Source organism: Lissotriton helveticus, chromosome 3_1 (assembly GCF_964261635.1).
Source record: "Lissotriton helveticus chromosome 3_1, aLisHel1.1, whole genome shotgun sequence".
Lineage (NCBI taxonomy): Eukaryota > Metazoa > Chordata > Amphibia > Caudata > Salamandridae > Lissotriton > Lissotriton helveticus.
In genome coordinates this window covers 1,938,825,279-1,938,841,841 of record NC_136061.1, presented here as the reverse complement: position 1 = coordinate 1,938,841,841, position 16,563 = coordinate 1,938,825,279, and the positions used below count along the sequence as shown (strand labels likewise).

The window sequence follows — 16,563 nt, the reverse complement described above, 5'->3', positions numbered from 1 at the left end:
CTTAGCTATGCTTATGTGTGCAGCTAGCTGGCTACCAATTTCATGCATCCTGTAGAACTATGGACGAAACACTTCACCACATCAGAATGAGGCCAATCCTCGGTCCTCCGAGTGAGGTTTCCCTAACACCAAGCCATCTGATCAGGGCATCAGACTGCCCAATATCACCAGGCCCCAGCAATCAGGGCACCTTTCCACCACTTTATCAAATTACACAGTGGGCCACTGGATGCCAAACATTCTCCAGGTTGGCCCCCAGCTTGGACAAAGTTTCTGCTAGGAGATGAAACCCGCTAGGGGATGGCACCTAAAAGTCATCTTGGATCCCAGAACAGCCCTCTGTGCTACCTGCTCTTCTCTTCTTAGGGAAGGCTTAGATTTTGACGCTGTCCGGGGGATGTAGCCCCCTGGTGTCGCTACAGATAAACCAAGGGGAATGCCTCCCAGGGCAACTCCCACTGCAGACTCAGTCTCACCCCTGCCTGCAATAGGGTGGCACACAACAAGCAAATAGAGGTCCCCGAGTCACCCACGTGCCTCTCATTGGAAAGGACCCAGGTTTTAACACTGTCATGGGGGGTCCCATCTGTGGTGAGGGGGCTGGACTCCACTGGCCTACCTTATGGATGTGCTCATTGTCCTCACGGTTAGGCTCAAGTCCAGGTCTATGGCTTCTCAATTACTTCCTACTATGGCATCCAGGACCTCTGCTGTTGTTTTGCTTTGGTATGTTCTGACTGGCTACCGGCAGCTCACCTACATCATGGGCACAGCCGTGCCTGGTGGCAGTGGGGCTTGGCCAGCCCTACACTCATGCTGTAGGGTCCGTTTGTCTCCTCCGGATTGCCGATCCGGATCCCGGCTCTCCTCCATGTCAACTACCAGGGCCCAACTCTTTTCCATGTGCCAAAGCCAGTCTTATCCGGCCGCAATTGTAAACACAGGTATGCTCCCGGAACAGCGAGGCTCTGTCAATGCAAGTCGTAGGCCTTGGGCCCCATCATCACAGTAGCTCAACACCCCTTAAGAGTTTCTCATTGGCACACAAAGAATTCAAGGGTACAGATTTCCGTCAGATTGCATGTGGGTTACAGAAGCCACAAATACAGGAGGGGATGGAGAGGAAATTGGGCAGACCAGCACACGTCCTCACCTCCAGAGTCTATGGGAGAGGGTAGGTGAATACACAACCCTTCTCCAGGAAGGAACTGTTGCTACATTGAGGAGTGGCTCCGTGGCACTCTCAGGGGCCCGTTTATATGGGAAAATGGGGCATATGGGCTCACAGAATCCAACGTGATAACTCTTACTCTACTATCATAACGGATGTGACTATAAGCACTATTAGTATAAATAACATTTCTCACTAATATACAACAACTCAGGGTAGATTGGGACACTATCCACTAGTTCTGAAGAATTGCTTCTGACTCATTTTAGAACACTGCACAAGAAACAAGTTGACCTTTTCACAGAACCTTAAATCCAAAATTCCCCTTGGAATATCCCCCTATTGGATCACAGATTATTTTAATCTTGGAATTGGTTACCTTCAATGCAAATTGTTTGGCATTTAGGCAACCTAGAACACATTTTAGTGTAACCACCTTCCCAATTTACCACACTCCTCCTGAATATAATGAACATCACTCTCCTATCTGGTTAACACCGGGCAGTGTGATTGAAGATCTCTAGCAATGATCCTCTTTTGCCAGACAAGGAGGTTGGGCGGGGCAGTGGATGGAGTCCCAGCTGCTGCTGCAGCCGAAGCCTAAGGTGATTTTAGCTGCTGTGTTTCCACCCAAGAAACCGGGTGCGATAACACCGGTTCATTCATGATCGGGAAGAGCGGAATTGTTATGAAGGACTTAGGTGGTTAAAAAAATCTGGAGTTTAATGTCAGACAAAAAAAAAAGTTTAAAAAATACGCTATAAATACACAGTATATAAAAATCGTAAGCCTATACTTCAGTAGGGCTGCTCAGCCTTTCATAATTTTGGCATCAATAGAATGAGGACCACTGTGATGTTCAATGATACACCGCACTATCATCATCAAACGTAGTTTCATTTAGTAAAGTATCCTATACCAGCATACTAATTATTATTTAAAATTCTAAAATCCCCATGAAGACAGATAGATAAAGGGCGATCTTTAGTCATCATACATCATTGAAACATTGGCTGAATAAAGTCTTTCAGGTCGGGTTGAAAGAGATGTAATTTGCTGGTCATCACTTGATAATGTCATGAAAATAAAGAACACACCCTGAACTGCACAACCCACATCAGTTTCTTGACACAGTAGCATGAAGGGGCTCGTTTATCTTTAGGACCAGGTGATCTGTGATTTTCTGTGTGTCTCTGGCTTAAAGTGAGGTTTCTGACCATGTTGTGCTTAGCTCCACTGAAGCTTTCTTCCTTGCAGGAAGTGGTTCCATTGACCCGGACGAGTTGCGCACGGTCATCAAGTCTTGTCTCAGTGAAAGTGCCATCTCGTTGCCAGAAGAGAAGCTGGATGACTTGACCTTGGCCCTCTTTGAGTCAGCTGACAAAGACTGCAGTGGCTCTATCACTTTCGAAGAACTGAAGGAAGAGCTGGAGAACTTTCCAGAGGTCATGGAGAACCTGACAATAAGGTGTGTTCTGGAGACTGTGTCTGAGCTCCTGCCAATATAGTGGAAAGGTCCTCCCCTCCCAGAAGGCAATAAAATGTGTTTGCTTTACTTTTCCATATCAGTATAACTAGAACTGCATCACTAACCATCTAGTGTTCTTGAGCAATGCATGGAGAGCAACATTAACAGTCAGGAAGATCTAAGATTAAAGTACATTTAGAAGAATTTGAAAGAATTGCACAGAGACTAGAATTGTACCTTTATACAGTGAACAAAACTGAGCAAACTCTAGTGATTAGAAATTAACGTAGAGTGGAATTGTTGCAAATTCATTACTATGTGTATTTTGACTTCCTTTCAAGAAGACCATGTGTGGGACTTGGCCCGCAGGGCTGGTTCACCCCTGAACTTTTTGCCTTATGTGTGACCCTGTGTCAGTGATTTTTGGGTCTCTGCGCACTTTTCCCTGGGTCCCAGAGTGAAAGTGCGTGCGTGTAGTATGGCTGGCCTGCCCTCCCATAGGAATGCATGGGGAATGTGTGTGTCCCTGGTAGTTCCTGATGCGTGGGGAGTGCAGGCTCGAGTTTAGTATGTGTAAACTCGTGAGAGTGAATGCTGCGAGATGGTATATGCGGCATGTATGTGTCTAGAAGGGAAGTGCTACTTCTGGACATTGAGATATGTGTGCGTGTGCTGGGAGGGTGCTGGAGCGTGATTGGCTGGAGCTGGCTGGCATGCCAGGCTCCAGGAAGTCTGGATGGGTCTGCCCGGTGGTGAGTGGGAGATTAGCATGAGTGATGTGTGGGAGGAGTGTACCTGTGTCCTGGATGGGCTGGGTTTTCCCCACACAATGCTGGCTCCGCCCCCCTGTGGTGTGTCTAACGACCCAAGCCCTGCCAGTGAATAGAGAGGGTGGTTGGGCCATTAAGAGTGCTCCAGAGCCAGCTGAAACTGGTTTTCCCCCCACCCTGCACCTTGAAACAAAGGATTTGTTACTATAAGAAGGGGCTGTGTCCCCTTAGAAAATGTTCTGCTTTTGGATCCTGCCAGAGGGGGCTGTTGCTGCTGCTGGGGCCAGGAGGACCGCCACTTGGACTGTCTCCCTGCCTGGAGACCCAGTGTGCTGGCGCTGGCCCAGCCTTGCCCCCCTGCCTGCCTCCAGCCCCTGCTGGAGCCCTGTCCTGTCCTCCAGTGCTGGGGAGCACTGAGGACTTCGTTGCCTGCAGCCTGAGAGCGCTGCTCTCTGCCCTTCAGCGCTAGGAGCGCTGAGATCGCCTGCCTAGCGCTTGAAAACGCTGGATTTTGCCCGAGCGCCGTGAGCGCTGTATTTTGTCCGCCCCGTGTGGTGGTTTGGCGGCGCGGGTGCTACCCCGCTCATTGCCGCGTTGTTGTGCCCGGTTTTGATTGATCTACGAGGGAGCCCACTCCTCGGATCATCTGGGAGCCCGCCTGCCTGCCTAAAGCGAGCCGCCGCGCTGCCCGCGGCGACCCGGAAGTGAAGGGACGGCCGTCCAATCACCGCGCGGCCCGGGAGAGTCAACCCGGAAGTCCCGCCTCCTCCACCGAGCCGCGAGAGAGCCTGCCGAGGCTCCCCGAGAGGAGAGGAGAGCCCCGGGACCAGCGGGAGAGACCCGCCGCCGCTGGAGAGCCCAGGGCGAACCCGGTGAGTGATGGTGCCTGCAGAGGAGGGGGGGAGCGTCGGGACACATTGCCGGTGTCCGCCACGCCCCCTCTCTGTAGCGCGACCTCGCGCCTGTAGTCAGAGCCAGAGAGGCTCTTAGGGGGCCTTGTTGAGCGACCCGAGTCCCCAAGAGGGGGACTCCAACCCGAGCCTAAAAGAGGCTCCAACGACCGGCGCATTTCTTGTTTGGCGAGCCAGAGAGGCTCGCGAGTACATTAACTACGAGCCCAGAGAGGCTCTGAGGGGCATTTCGTCCGTGAGCCTGCAAGGCTCTTGAGGAGCATTTGTCTGTAATCCGGGTCCCCAGAGCGAGGGACCCCCCAGCCCAGCGAGGCTGCACCTGTTCATTGCTGGAGCCCTGAGAGGCTCAGCAGCCCCCCCCCTTACTGGTGAGAGAGCCTAAGAGAGGCTCACCAGTGCCACAGTGGTGGTTCTTTGAGCCCAGAGAGGCTCCAACTTTGCGCTAACTTTCCCTGCTCCAGTTGCCCAGCACTTTGTGGGCAACTGCCACGTTTAGGCCCTGACATTGGGACACCGGGACAGTCACAGGTGGTGACTGGTGAGTTTGGGGAAATTGGTATTTGTTCTGCACCTCTGAATGTATTGATTATGCGTCATGTGCCTTTACACCTCTGAATGTTACGGCATCATGTGTTTTGCTTACACCTCTGAATGGGTAGATTATTCATCATGTGTTCTCTTTGTCCTTTTACACCTCTGAATGTTACGACATCATGTGTGTTGCTTTTGCACCCCTACAGGTAGTGTGACGTGTAGGTGGTTGTTTTCTCCCTAGTACAGGTGGTGCTAGTGAGGCCCTGTTACCAGTAATTACTGGTTGTATGCTATTACTGAAAGTATTGCTTTATTACTGAAAGTATTGCTTTATTACTGAAGGTATTGCTGAAGTGCTATTACTGAAAGTATTGCTTTATTACTGAAGGTATTGCTAAAGTGCTATTACTGAAAGTATTGCTTTATTACTGAAGGTATTGCTAAAGTGCTATTACTGAAAGTATTGCTTTATTACTGAAGGTATTGCTAAAGTGCTATTACTGAAAGTATTGCTTTATTACTGAAGGTATTGCTTTATTACTGAAAGTATTGCTGCTAAAAGTGTTGATACCCTTGACAGTGGTTCAAGTGGCCCTGTCCTGTACAAATATCCCTTGTAAATTCCGCCCGTGCCTGTTGGCACAGTGTAACAAGATGTGTGTTTTATCTGATGTATATTTATTATAATACAAAGGCTATTTTTACATAACCTTGTGTGGAGTTTTCCTTTGTGGTGGGCCTTTGGTTGTTGTTGCTGGGGTGCGTGCGCAAATACTTAGCCTACATCGCCTCCAAGTTTAGCCTTGCTGCTCGCGCCACGTTACCTAGAGGGTGAGTAGGGGTTATCTTGGCGTGTAACTCCCTTGCCCTGACTTGGGTGTGGTGGTCTCTGACTGACTTTGGCGAAAGCCCTGGCCAGCCAGGGATCCCATTTCCAACATTGGCGGCAAGCGGTGGGATAAGGATTTGTGTTTGCGTTGTACCTTAGTAGCAGCTGGCCGCACTTCAAAGCTCTACATGTTTAGATAACCACATTTTGGGGATTATTGTTTTTGGTGAAATTCCATTTTTTCTGCTCCTGAAGAGTGTCATTTATAATTGTGTTCAGTGCATTTGTCCCCCGCCCTGCTTCCAGAGTTTGGTACCTGTGTCACTTTTGGTCAGGTTGAGAAGTCAGGGGTGGTAGACACTCCCTTACCGATCCGAGGGGAGGGTGTGTGTGGATGAATGGTGTTTTCCTGGACGCATGAGTGAGTTCTCTTTTTTTAAGGAGAGTGTGGAAGTTTTGGAATTGTGTACTCCTACTTCAGATTGCTAGATCCCTTGTGTTGCACGTGTCTGTGAGCATCCTGTCAAGATGAAATCCCCTTTTAACCTTTGTGGCCTGTTTAAGTACAGTGTGCATGAGTTGGTACGGTTATGTAAGGAGAGAGACATCCCAGTGAGTGAGTCAGACACCCAGTCCAAGCTTAGGGATAACATGATCCTGTGGCAGAAGAGTGACTGGGAGCGTGAGCACAGAGAGAGAGAGGGGGCCCGGGCCGCACACCATGAGGGTGGTGGGTCTGAGGGGAGCCCTGAAGAGTCTGATGTGGAGAGTGAGTGTGACAGTGGATGGGCGCCAGCAGAGAGCGAGTACCCCCTAGATAGGGAGTCCCTTGCTGGGTCCAGTGTCAGATGTAGCACCCCATCCCTTTCCCTGTCCCCAGAGGAGTGGTTGGATAGGAGAGAAGAGAGGGAGCACCAGCTGGCCATGGAGAAGCTCCGGTTAGAGTATGCCAGAGAGATGGCGCAGCTGGGTGTGAATGAGCGGACTGCAGAGGCTGAGAGGGCCTTGGCCAGGGAGAAGATAGCCCTGGAGTGTAGGTTATCCCCTGACCGCAGTCATAATTTTCTGGATCCCCCAGGGAGGGTTGAGTCCAGTGGTGGCAGCTATTTAGATTCCAGTATAGGGAATCCCAGTCCCAGTTCCCCCAGTCTGGTACCTGTTTCCCCAGAAGAGGAGTTAAGGGTGAAATTCAGGGGCAGTAGGAAGCTGCCTCACCAGTCGTGGGAGAAGTTTGAGGATGAATGTCATGGAGCACTGTGGGCTTGGGTAGAGGTTCACACTGACTCTGATTTTGAAGTCTTGTTTGATCTTATTGTCAAAGAGCAGGTGCTCAGTGGTTGTTCGCCAGAGTTGCGCCAACACCTGTTGCAAGTTGGATTTACTGATCCAGAGTTACTTGCTGAGGAAGCAGACCGCTGGGAAAGGGCCAGAGGTTCTGTAGAGTCATTGGTGAGTGACTCCGAAAGTAGTGGGTCAGGGATCTTCCAGCCCAGCGTGGTGGAAGAGGCTCAGTGTAGCCCAGCTAGGTCCCAGTATAGTGAGAATGGTGTAGGGGCTGACTGCCTGGCTCAGTGGAGCAGGAGTCAGTGGGTGGCTGAGAGCCCCCAGAGGCCCGAAGCCCTGTCTCAGAGCCTGGGTGGTTTCTTGAGGGAACACCAGGTTGGGGACCTAGGCTGTCCTGTTAGCCCATTTGAGGAGGATCTCCTAGTGAGTAGAGGACCTGGAGCGTCTGTAACCAGAGCTCCTGTGGTTCTAGAGGCTGGCCGTACCGCTCCGCTAGGGAGGGTACAGGAGTCCAGCGTGAGGAGTGATTGGGGGATGAGTTTCCCAGTGGATGCACCAGTGGACCAGAGACTAGCCAGTTGGGCTAGATCTTCTTGGAGGGACCCGGGTGGTGCCACTTCTGGTCTGGGGGATCGTCACGCACTGTCAGGTGGACAGAGGGCGGGAGATCTGCACCAGACAGACAGTCACACAACAGATGTGTCATTTGTTAGCCTCAGAGGGATTGTGTGTGAGTCCCAAGAAGTCCTGGAGTGCCAGGCAATTGTTCCACCAAAGGTTTTAGACCGGAGGTTGGATGGCCAGGTTCAGGATCAGCCTGACCTGAAGGGTAGGACGACTGTAACCAGTGTCCTGACCGGTTCTTCTTCCAGAGGAACTTCTCCAGGTGGGAGAGGGCAGACCTCTGGAAGGGGGTGCAGAGGGTGGGAGAGCCCACCTCTGACCCCGATGCAACCTGAGGGGTTAAACCCTGGGTTGGAATGGCGTTCTAGGTATCCCCCTCGCACGGGGAGGAGGAGCCCTAAAAGAAGAGGAAAGGGGAGGAGCGCCTTCCCTGAGACTCCTGGTCCACCTGAGGTTGTAGACCCTAGGCTGGAGAACCAGTGGCAGTCTAGCCCTGTCTTGCAGACAGGAGGAGTGGAGAATGGCTACTATGGGCCTGGGGTTACTACCCCCCACTTCGTGAGTAGGCAGGAACCAGTGGCACCTGGGTGGCCTAGGGCCTGGTCCTGGCCGCGGACAGCTGAGGAGTACCAGTGGGGTAGCCCAGCTGGTCCTTACAGTAGCTTTAGAAGGAACCCTAGGGGTTCACCGTGGCATAGAACAGGAGGGTGTCCCGGCAGTGGCGGGCCTGCGTCCGTGTTCTATCGCCCCAAGCAGGGAAGTCCATCACGGTGGTGATTGTTCTCCCCTGCGTTTTGGCTGGAAGGGGGTTATGTGGGACTTGGCCCGCAGGGCTGGTTCACCCCTGAACTTTTTGCCTTATGTGTGACCCTGTGTCAGTGATTTTTGGGTCTCTGCGCACTTTTCCCTGGGTCCCAGAGTGAAAGTGCGTGCGTGTAGTATGGCTGGCCTGCCTTCCCATAGGAATGCATGGGGAATGTGTGTGTCCCTGGTAGTTCCTGATGCGTGGGGAGTGCAGGCTCGAGTTTAGTATGTGTAAACTCGTGAGAGTGAATGCTGCGAGATGGTATATGCGGCATGTATGTGTCTAGAAGGGAAGTGCTACTTCTGGACATTGAGATATGTGTGCGTGTGCTGGGAGGGTGCTGGAGCGTGATTGGCTGGAGCTGGCTGGCATGCCAGGCTCCAGGAAGTCTGGATGGGTCTGCCCGGTGGTGAGTGGGAGATTAGCATGAGTGATGTGTGGGAGGAGTGTACCTGTGTCCTGGATGGGCTGGGTTTTCCCCACACAATGCTGGCTCCGCCCCCCTGTGGTGTGTCTAACGACCCAAGCCCTGCCAGTGAATAGAGAGGGTGGTTGGGCCATTAAGAGTGCTCCAGAGCCAGCTGAAACTGGTTTTCCCCCCACCCTGCACCTTGAAACAAAGGATTTGTTACTATAAGAAGGGGCTGTGTCCCCTTAGAAAATGTTCTGCTTTTGGATCCTGCCAGAGGGGGCTGTTGCTGCTACTGGGGCCAGGAGGACCGCCACTTGGACTGTCTCCCTGCCTGGAGACCAAGTGTGCTGGCGCTGGCCCAGCCTTGCCCCCCCTGCCTGCCTCCAGCCCCTGCTGGAGCCCTGTCCTGTCCTCCAGTGCTGGGGAGCACTGAGGACTTCGTTGCCTGCAGCCTGAGAGCGCTGCTCTCTGCCCTTCAGCGCTAGGAGCGCTGAGATCGCCTGCCTAGCGCTTGAAAACGCTGGATTTTGCCCGAGCGCCGTGAGCGCTGTATTTTGTCCGCCCCGTGTGGTGGTTTGGCGGCGCGGGTGCTACCCCGCTCATTGCCGCGTTGTTGTGCCCGGTTTTGATTGATCTACGAGGGAGCCCACTCCTCGGATCATCTGGGAGCCCGCCTGCCTGCCTAAAGCGAGCCGCCGCGCTGCCCGCGGCGACCCGGAAGTGAAGGGACGGCCGTCCAATCACCGCGCGGCCCGGGAGAGTCAACCCGGAAGTCCCGCCTCCTCCACCGAGCCGCGAGAGAGCCTGCCGAGGCTCCCCGAGAGGAGAGGAGAGCCCCGGGACCAGCGGGAGAGACCCGCCGCCGCTGGAGAGCCCAGCGCGAACCCGGTGAGTGAAGGTGCCTGCAGAGGAGGGGGGGAGCGTCGGGACACATTGCCGGTGTCCGCCCCGCCCCCTCTCTGTAGCGCGACCTCGCGCCTGTAGTCAGAGCCAGAGAGGCTCTTAGGGGGCCTTGTTGAGCGACCCGAGTCCCCAAGAGGGGGACTCCAACCCGAGCCTAAAAGAGGCTCCAACGACCGGCGCATTTCTTGTTTGGCGAGCCAGAGAGGCTCGCGAGTACATTAACTACGAGCCCAGAGAGGCTCTGAGGGGCATTTCGTCCGTGAGCCTGCAAGGCTCTTGAGGAGCATTTGTCTGTAATCCGGGTCCCCAGAGCGAGGGACCCCCCAGCCCAGCGAGGCTGCACCTGTTCATTGCTGGAGCCCTGAGAGGCTCAGCAGCCCCCCCCCTTACTGGTGAGAGAGCCTAAGAGAGGCTCACCAGTGCCACAGTGGTGGTTCTTTGAGCCCAGAGAGGCTCCAACTTTGCGCTAACTTTCCCTGCTCCAGTTGCCCAGCACTTTGTGGGCAACTGCCACGTTTAGGCCCTGACATTGGGACACCGGGACAGTCACAGGTGGTGACTGGTGAGTTTGGGGAAATTGGTATTTGTTCTGCACCTCTGAATGTATTGATTATGCGTCATGTGCCTTTACACCTCTGAATGTTACGGCATCATGTGTTTTGCTTACACCTCTGAATGGGTAGATTATTCATCATGTGTTCTCTTTGTCCTTTTACACCTCTGAATGTTACGACATCATGTGTGTTGCTTTTGCACCCCTACAGGTAGTGTGACGTGTAGGTGGTTGTTTTCTCCCTAGTACAGGTGGTGCTAGTGAGGCCCTGTTACCAGTAATTACTGGTTGTATGCTATTACTGAAAGTATTGCTTTATTACTGAAAGTATTGCTTTATTACTGAAGGTATTGCTGAAGTGCTATTACTGAAAGTATTGCTTTATTACTGAAGGTATTGCTAAAGTGCTATTACTGAAAGTATTGCTTTATTACTGAAGGTATTGCTAAAGTGCTATTACTGAAAGTATTGCTTTATTACTGAAGGTATTGCTAAAGTGCTATTACTGAAAGTATTGCTTTATTACTGAAGGTATTGCTTTATTACTGAAAGTATTGCTGCTAAAAGTGTTGATACCCTTGACAGTGGTTCAAGTGGCCCTGTCCTGTACAAATATCCCTTGTAAATTCCGCCCGTGCCTGTTGGCACAGTGTAACAAGATGTGTGTTTTATCTGATGTATATTTATTATAATACAAAGGCTATTTTTACATAACCTTGTGTGGAGTTTTCCTTTGTGGTGGGCCTTTGGTTGTTGTTGCTGGGGTGCGTGCGCAAATACTTAGCCTACATCGCCTCCAAGTTTAGCCTTGCTGCTCGCGCCACGTTACCTAGAGGGTGAGTAGGGGTTATCTTGGCGTGTAACTCCCTTGCCCTGACTTGGGTGTGGTGGGGGGGTGAAATCCAAAGCTTACCGGCTCCAGGAGGGGTCGCGGTAAACGCCGCTCAGACGCTGCCTACCTTGACTTGCCTCACAGCGCTGCTGGGTCCCTGACGTTGTGGTCGCCCCCGCCGCCGTGCAGCGCCATCGCACGGCCGCGGAGCGGAGCGGACCACAACTCCCAGCGAGCCTTGCAACATCCTCCGCCCACTTCCTGCACAAGCGCCAGGAGGCGCTACTAAAGGCGGCAGCTCCCGGAGAGGAGCGGGGGTGAAATCCAAAGCTTACCGGCTCCAGGAGGGGTCGCGGTAAACGCCGCTCAGACGCTGCCTACCTTGACTTGCCTCACAGCGCTGCTGGGTCCCTGACGTTGTGGTCGCCCCCGCCGCCGTGCAGCGCCATCGCACGGCCGCGGAGCGGAGCGGACCACAACTCCCAGCGAGCCTTGCAACATCCTCCGCCCACTTCCTGCACAAGCGCCAGGAGGCGCTACTAAAGGCGGCAGCTACCTCCGCGTCGCGGACGCGCGCGGACGGCGCCGGGCGGAGCCCGGGCAGAGGGCGGGCCGTCTAAGGCCGTCCAAGGACGACCAGGGACGGGACGGGCCACGTCCTTAACATCTTCTACAATGGGTAAGCGTAAATTGCCGACACCACCAGCGGATGAAGCTAAGGCGAAGGTACCTAAGTATACTACAAGTATACTTACATACTTAACTACCAAGGTGGGGGAATTATCATCTAAAATTGCCGAGTCCGAGCGTGAACTGGGCATTGCCTCTAGTCCCGGTACCGCTGATACCTCATATGCCTCATCTTTAAATTGTATACCTTTGGAGCCTCGGGTTATAATTGAGGCCTGTAGACCCTCCCTGTCACTTCCTGCTACAGTTCTCCCATGCCCGGCCATATCTGAAACGGTGATACCTAACGCCCCATTGAGCCCTGGGGTTGCTGGAAGGTCGGATTTAATTACGGCTGGCTGTTCTCAGCCAGCCCTTCTGACGGAGGAGGTCATTATGGCCTTACTGGAGAAACTGTTTACAGACAGACTTGAGACTGCTTTAATCCAGATTGCTTCGGATATCAATGAAACACTGAAGGACTGTGTTAAGAACCTTATATCAAAATGTGATCGTATAAATGATGTTCTTAACGCTCGGACCCCTGCTTTTTCTATGCCCTTGGCGCCATGTCCTCCAGTTGTAAAGGTCACTATCCCTAAAGCTGGTGACCCACCTGTAACTAGACCAGTTAATATCCCTCTTTTACCTATGCCACCAAAAGGGAAAGTAGACAATGGAATATACATCCCCTCGACAGAGGTTGCCCCTGGCTCAAACTGTTCCACAAGGCCTAGAGGCCAGCGGGGGGGTCCGGAAAAAAGTATACCACCTATAAATTTACCTCCGGATTCGACACCCTTTGTCGCAATACTGGTTAACGTGCCTAAACTCGAAAACGGAGCGATAGAACAACACGAGTCTCTTCTTAGTCACGTTAAAAAATGGTGCAATGCCAACTGCACGGGTGAAAGTAACATCTCGGATAATATTGTAACAAGTAGACGGGTAAACTGGGTGGGCAAAAGTAAGAAAGAAGTTGCAGGAGACTGCGTCATTGTAAATTTTAAATCTAGGAATGTCGCGAGTCGACTCTTCTGGGATGACTCCCCTTTGGATCCCGTGAGTAAAGGGGTGCGGGCGATGCCTCTGGGTTTCTTTTACCCCCGTCCACAGAGGTTAGTTGTAAATGAGAATATGAAGTTACAATCTATTGATAACACTTGGGCAGAGGATAATCTTATTTCACCTATGCCTTTTAATGTCTGGATGACTAAGCCAACTAAAGCCAATGGTGCAGTAAATGTCACAAGGAATACACCCTCTAATAATTTACCATTGTCAAATATGTTTTCAGCTTTGGCTGATAGAGTAGACATTGAATGACTAGTACCTGTACCTGACCAGGATAACTTGATTTGCTCAGTTAATACTGATGTGGCCCCACCTGTTGTTAGTGACGAATCTGTTATAAATGACCCACCACAGTTAGGGGGAGAGCACATACGGTTATTATCATGGAACATCGCAGGCCTACGGGCAAAACAAAATGACTGTATTTGGTTACAATTAGTGAAGAACCATGATATTGTCGCATTACAAGAAACTTGGTCGAAAGATAAAGGGTTCTGGGTAGAAGGTTTTAACTCTTTCTTTGTTGATGCTCTGAGTTCCTCATCGGGTAGGGACAGAGGGGGTTTGTTATTCCTTGTTTCAGTTAAAATTGCTGGTAATGTTAGAGAAATCCCTAGTCTTTCTCACTACTTCCAAATGGTGGAAATTAGTTTGGCTGATAAGAATAAGATTGTACTAATAAACTGTTATAACTCTGTGCAGGGGGGACCCCCAAATTTTGTTTTAAACGGTCTATCAGACTTTTTAACCAAGTATTTGTCCAAACAAACCACTTTTGTTCAGTGTATAATGATGGGTGATTTTAATGTTCATTTGTGTGAGTCCCATTGCCAGATTATTGATGAAAATGGTCCTGATCATACTTTATTGCCACACTTTGAACATAGTCCAAAGGGTGTGGCAATGGAAAACATGCTCTCATTAAATGATTTATATGAACCTGGGATTGCAGATATATCAAACCGTGTGGTCACATATAACGCTAGGGGCAGTGAATCAATTATAGACTATTTTTTTATGTCTTCAGGGCTCCTTCGTTATGTATTATTTTATAATGCGTTTGTTAGTGGATTTAGTGACCACAATCCTGTGTTATTGGTTTTAGATACTCTCTCTGGTCTGCATAAAGGAGTAGCTAGGCCTACTTCTATAAGGGATGTGAAGAGCAAAGATCAAGGCAGACGCCTTAAATGGTGCAAAGTCTGCCCAGAAAGTTTTCATGAACGTATTGTACAGGACATGGGAGCAGAATTTGGGATATGTTTGAATAAAGAGATGAGGGGAGGGGAAGTTGTGAGTGCCTTTGAAGATATTTGTGCCAGAGTGGATAAAGATCTCAGAGTCAAACCAGGGAAAGGTTCGGCACCAGTGTGTAGATGGTTTGATCATTCCTGCTCACAAGCACACGCAGCTCTGTGGAAAAGTCTTAAACAATCTCCTAGAGATAGAATTTTGGTGGCAGAGCTAAGAAGACAATACGCATTGGCAGTCAAACTTCGAAAAAAAGCCATCAAGGATGAAGCCTGGGACTCTTTGATGGACCCCACTACCCTCAAACATAGTTCCAAATTTTGGGCTATTATCAATAACCCCTTGTTTTCCCATACATCTAATCAGGACCTTGAAATTAATATATCTGAAGCCGATTGGATTAATCATTTTTCCAACATATATGGGTCAAACGAGATTGTTGAGGTATTTAAAATACCTTACTCCTCGGCTTCTCATATTAAGTTAGATTTTACCAAATCTGAAGTAGAGCTGGCAATTTTAGGCTCAGCTGCAAATAAAGCCCCTGGCCCGGATGGGGTTCCCCCGGACTTATACAAACTTAACTCAGAGTTGTGGGCTGAGATTTTAGCCAATGTTTTTAATTGTGTGTACGAGGGGGGGTTGCCAAAATCATGGTCATGTGCCATTATAGTCCCTATTTTTAAAAAGGGCTTAAGAAGCGACCCGAAGTGTTTTCGGCCAATTTCACTACTGGATTCCTCAATGAAGATTTTGGGTAAAGTTCTGCTTGCTAGAATTAACACCTGGTCTACAGTTAATAATATTCTAGTTGATGCCCAATATGGGTTTCGTGCTGGGAGGGGGACTGAGGACCAATGCCTAAATCTTCATTTATTAATCTCGAAATACACAACTGTCAAAAAAGGGTCAATTTATGTCGCATTTATGGACCTATCTACAGCTTTCGATTTGGTGAATAGAGCTCGATTATGGACCATGTTGTTAAAGCTGGGCTTGGACCCCCCCCTTGTATATTTTCTGGCAGAATTACATAAAGATCTGAAAGCCTCAATCAGAATGGACCAGGAAGGTAATCGTACCGCCTGGTTCAAATCAAGCAGGGGAGTGCGGCAGGGCTGCATTCTTGCGCCCATGCTATTTACCTTGTATATAAATTCACTTGAGGAAACTCTTTTATCAGCGACCTTGGATACTCCGCGTGCAGGGGAAACTCGTATTCCGGTTCTCCTGTACGCGGATGATGCCGCTTTAATAGCTCGGACTCCTATAGGTCTACAAAAGCTTTTAAATGCTTTTAATGATTTTATGCTATCATTAGACCTAGTAATAAACAACTCCAAATCACACGTCATGGCTTTTGGGGCTGGTAAAAACAACTCCAGGCAGTTTTATTGTAATGGCGATGTGATCACCAATGTTAAAGTTTTTACATACCTGGGTGTAATTTTTGATAATAAGGGAAGTTGGGCTCCGCAAATTGTAGCTAAAACTAAGGCGGTTAGAAGCTCAGCTACTGCTATTTTAAGTTTTGCTAGGAGACTGGGCGGGAAGCCAACAGGTGCTTTACTTAACTTGTACAGGGCAAAATCAGTAGCAATAGCCAGGTATGGCTCTGGTCTGTGGGGCTATGTAAATAGTGAATCAATACAAAGGGAAGAAAATAGATTCCTGCGTTCTACCTTAGGGCTCCCCCAATCTACAGCCACGTTTTCAGTCCACCAGGAAGTCGGGTTGGGCTATATATCGGACACCCTTTCTATGGCCCCTATCCTGTTATGGATAAGGCTTTGGACAAATAAAAACTTGGGCCTTAATCATAAAATATTGGCGGACTGTTTAAAACTGGATAATTATAAAAGTATAGATTGGCTTTCACATATAAAGAAGTGCTCCTTGGATCTGGGTCGCCCTGATATTTTTCTGATTCCCCAGGATCTTAAGAAATTAGACTTAGCGTGGGTGAAGGCCAACTTTATAACTAGGAAAAACGTGGAGAGGGAAGAATGCCAACTACTCAAGCCCACGGTCAGAGCCCACTATCTGACTATTACGCGGCTTACCATCCAACCGTATCTTACTATTGTCACTATCCCCTTTCATAGGTGGCTTCTGGTTAAACTTAGGTTTAACCAGATTTATACGGTTTTGTGTGACAGTCCCGGTTGGTTTAAGGAGGAAGATGCCCCTGTCTGTAACTGTGATAGTTTTTCTCTTCAAAATAATATGCACTTTATGCTATTTTGTAATTTCTTTACTGAGCCCAGACAGAAATACCTTATACCAGTATTGAAGGAAAAAGCTTTTCTTCAGGCAAAACCTGCTCTCCTGTACCTCCAATTAATGGATTCTACGTTGGCCATGTTTAGCGTGGCCAACTATCTTGTTGCTGCGGTTAGGATCAGGAGGAAAAGACTTAAAGATGTAAATATTGGTGTCTTGTGAACATATATGAAATGGAAGTGGTCTTCTT

The 16,563-nt window shown here is 50.0% G+C and overlaps 1 protein-coding gene across 1 annotated transcript in view; it reads left to right on the top strand.

Annotated features, from left to right (window-relative positions):
* NOX5 (NADPH oxidase 5) overlaps positions 1-16,563 on the top strand; it is a 261,295-nt gene that overhangs the window by 16,322 nt on the left and 228,410 nt on the right. The window contains exon 3 of the mRNA XM_078684069.1: positions 2,429-2,639. Coding sequence (XP_078540195.1) covers positions 2,429-2,639 — 211 coding nt within the window. The remainder of the gene's footprint in view (positions 1-2,428; positions 2,640-16,563) is intronic.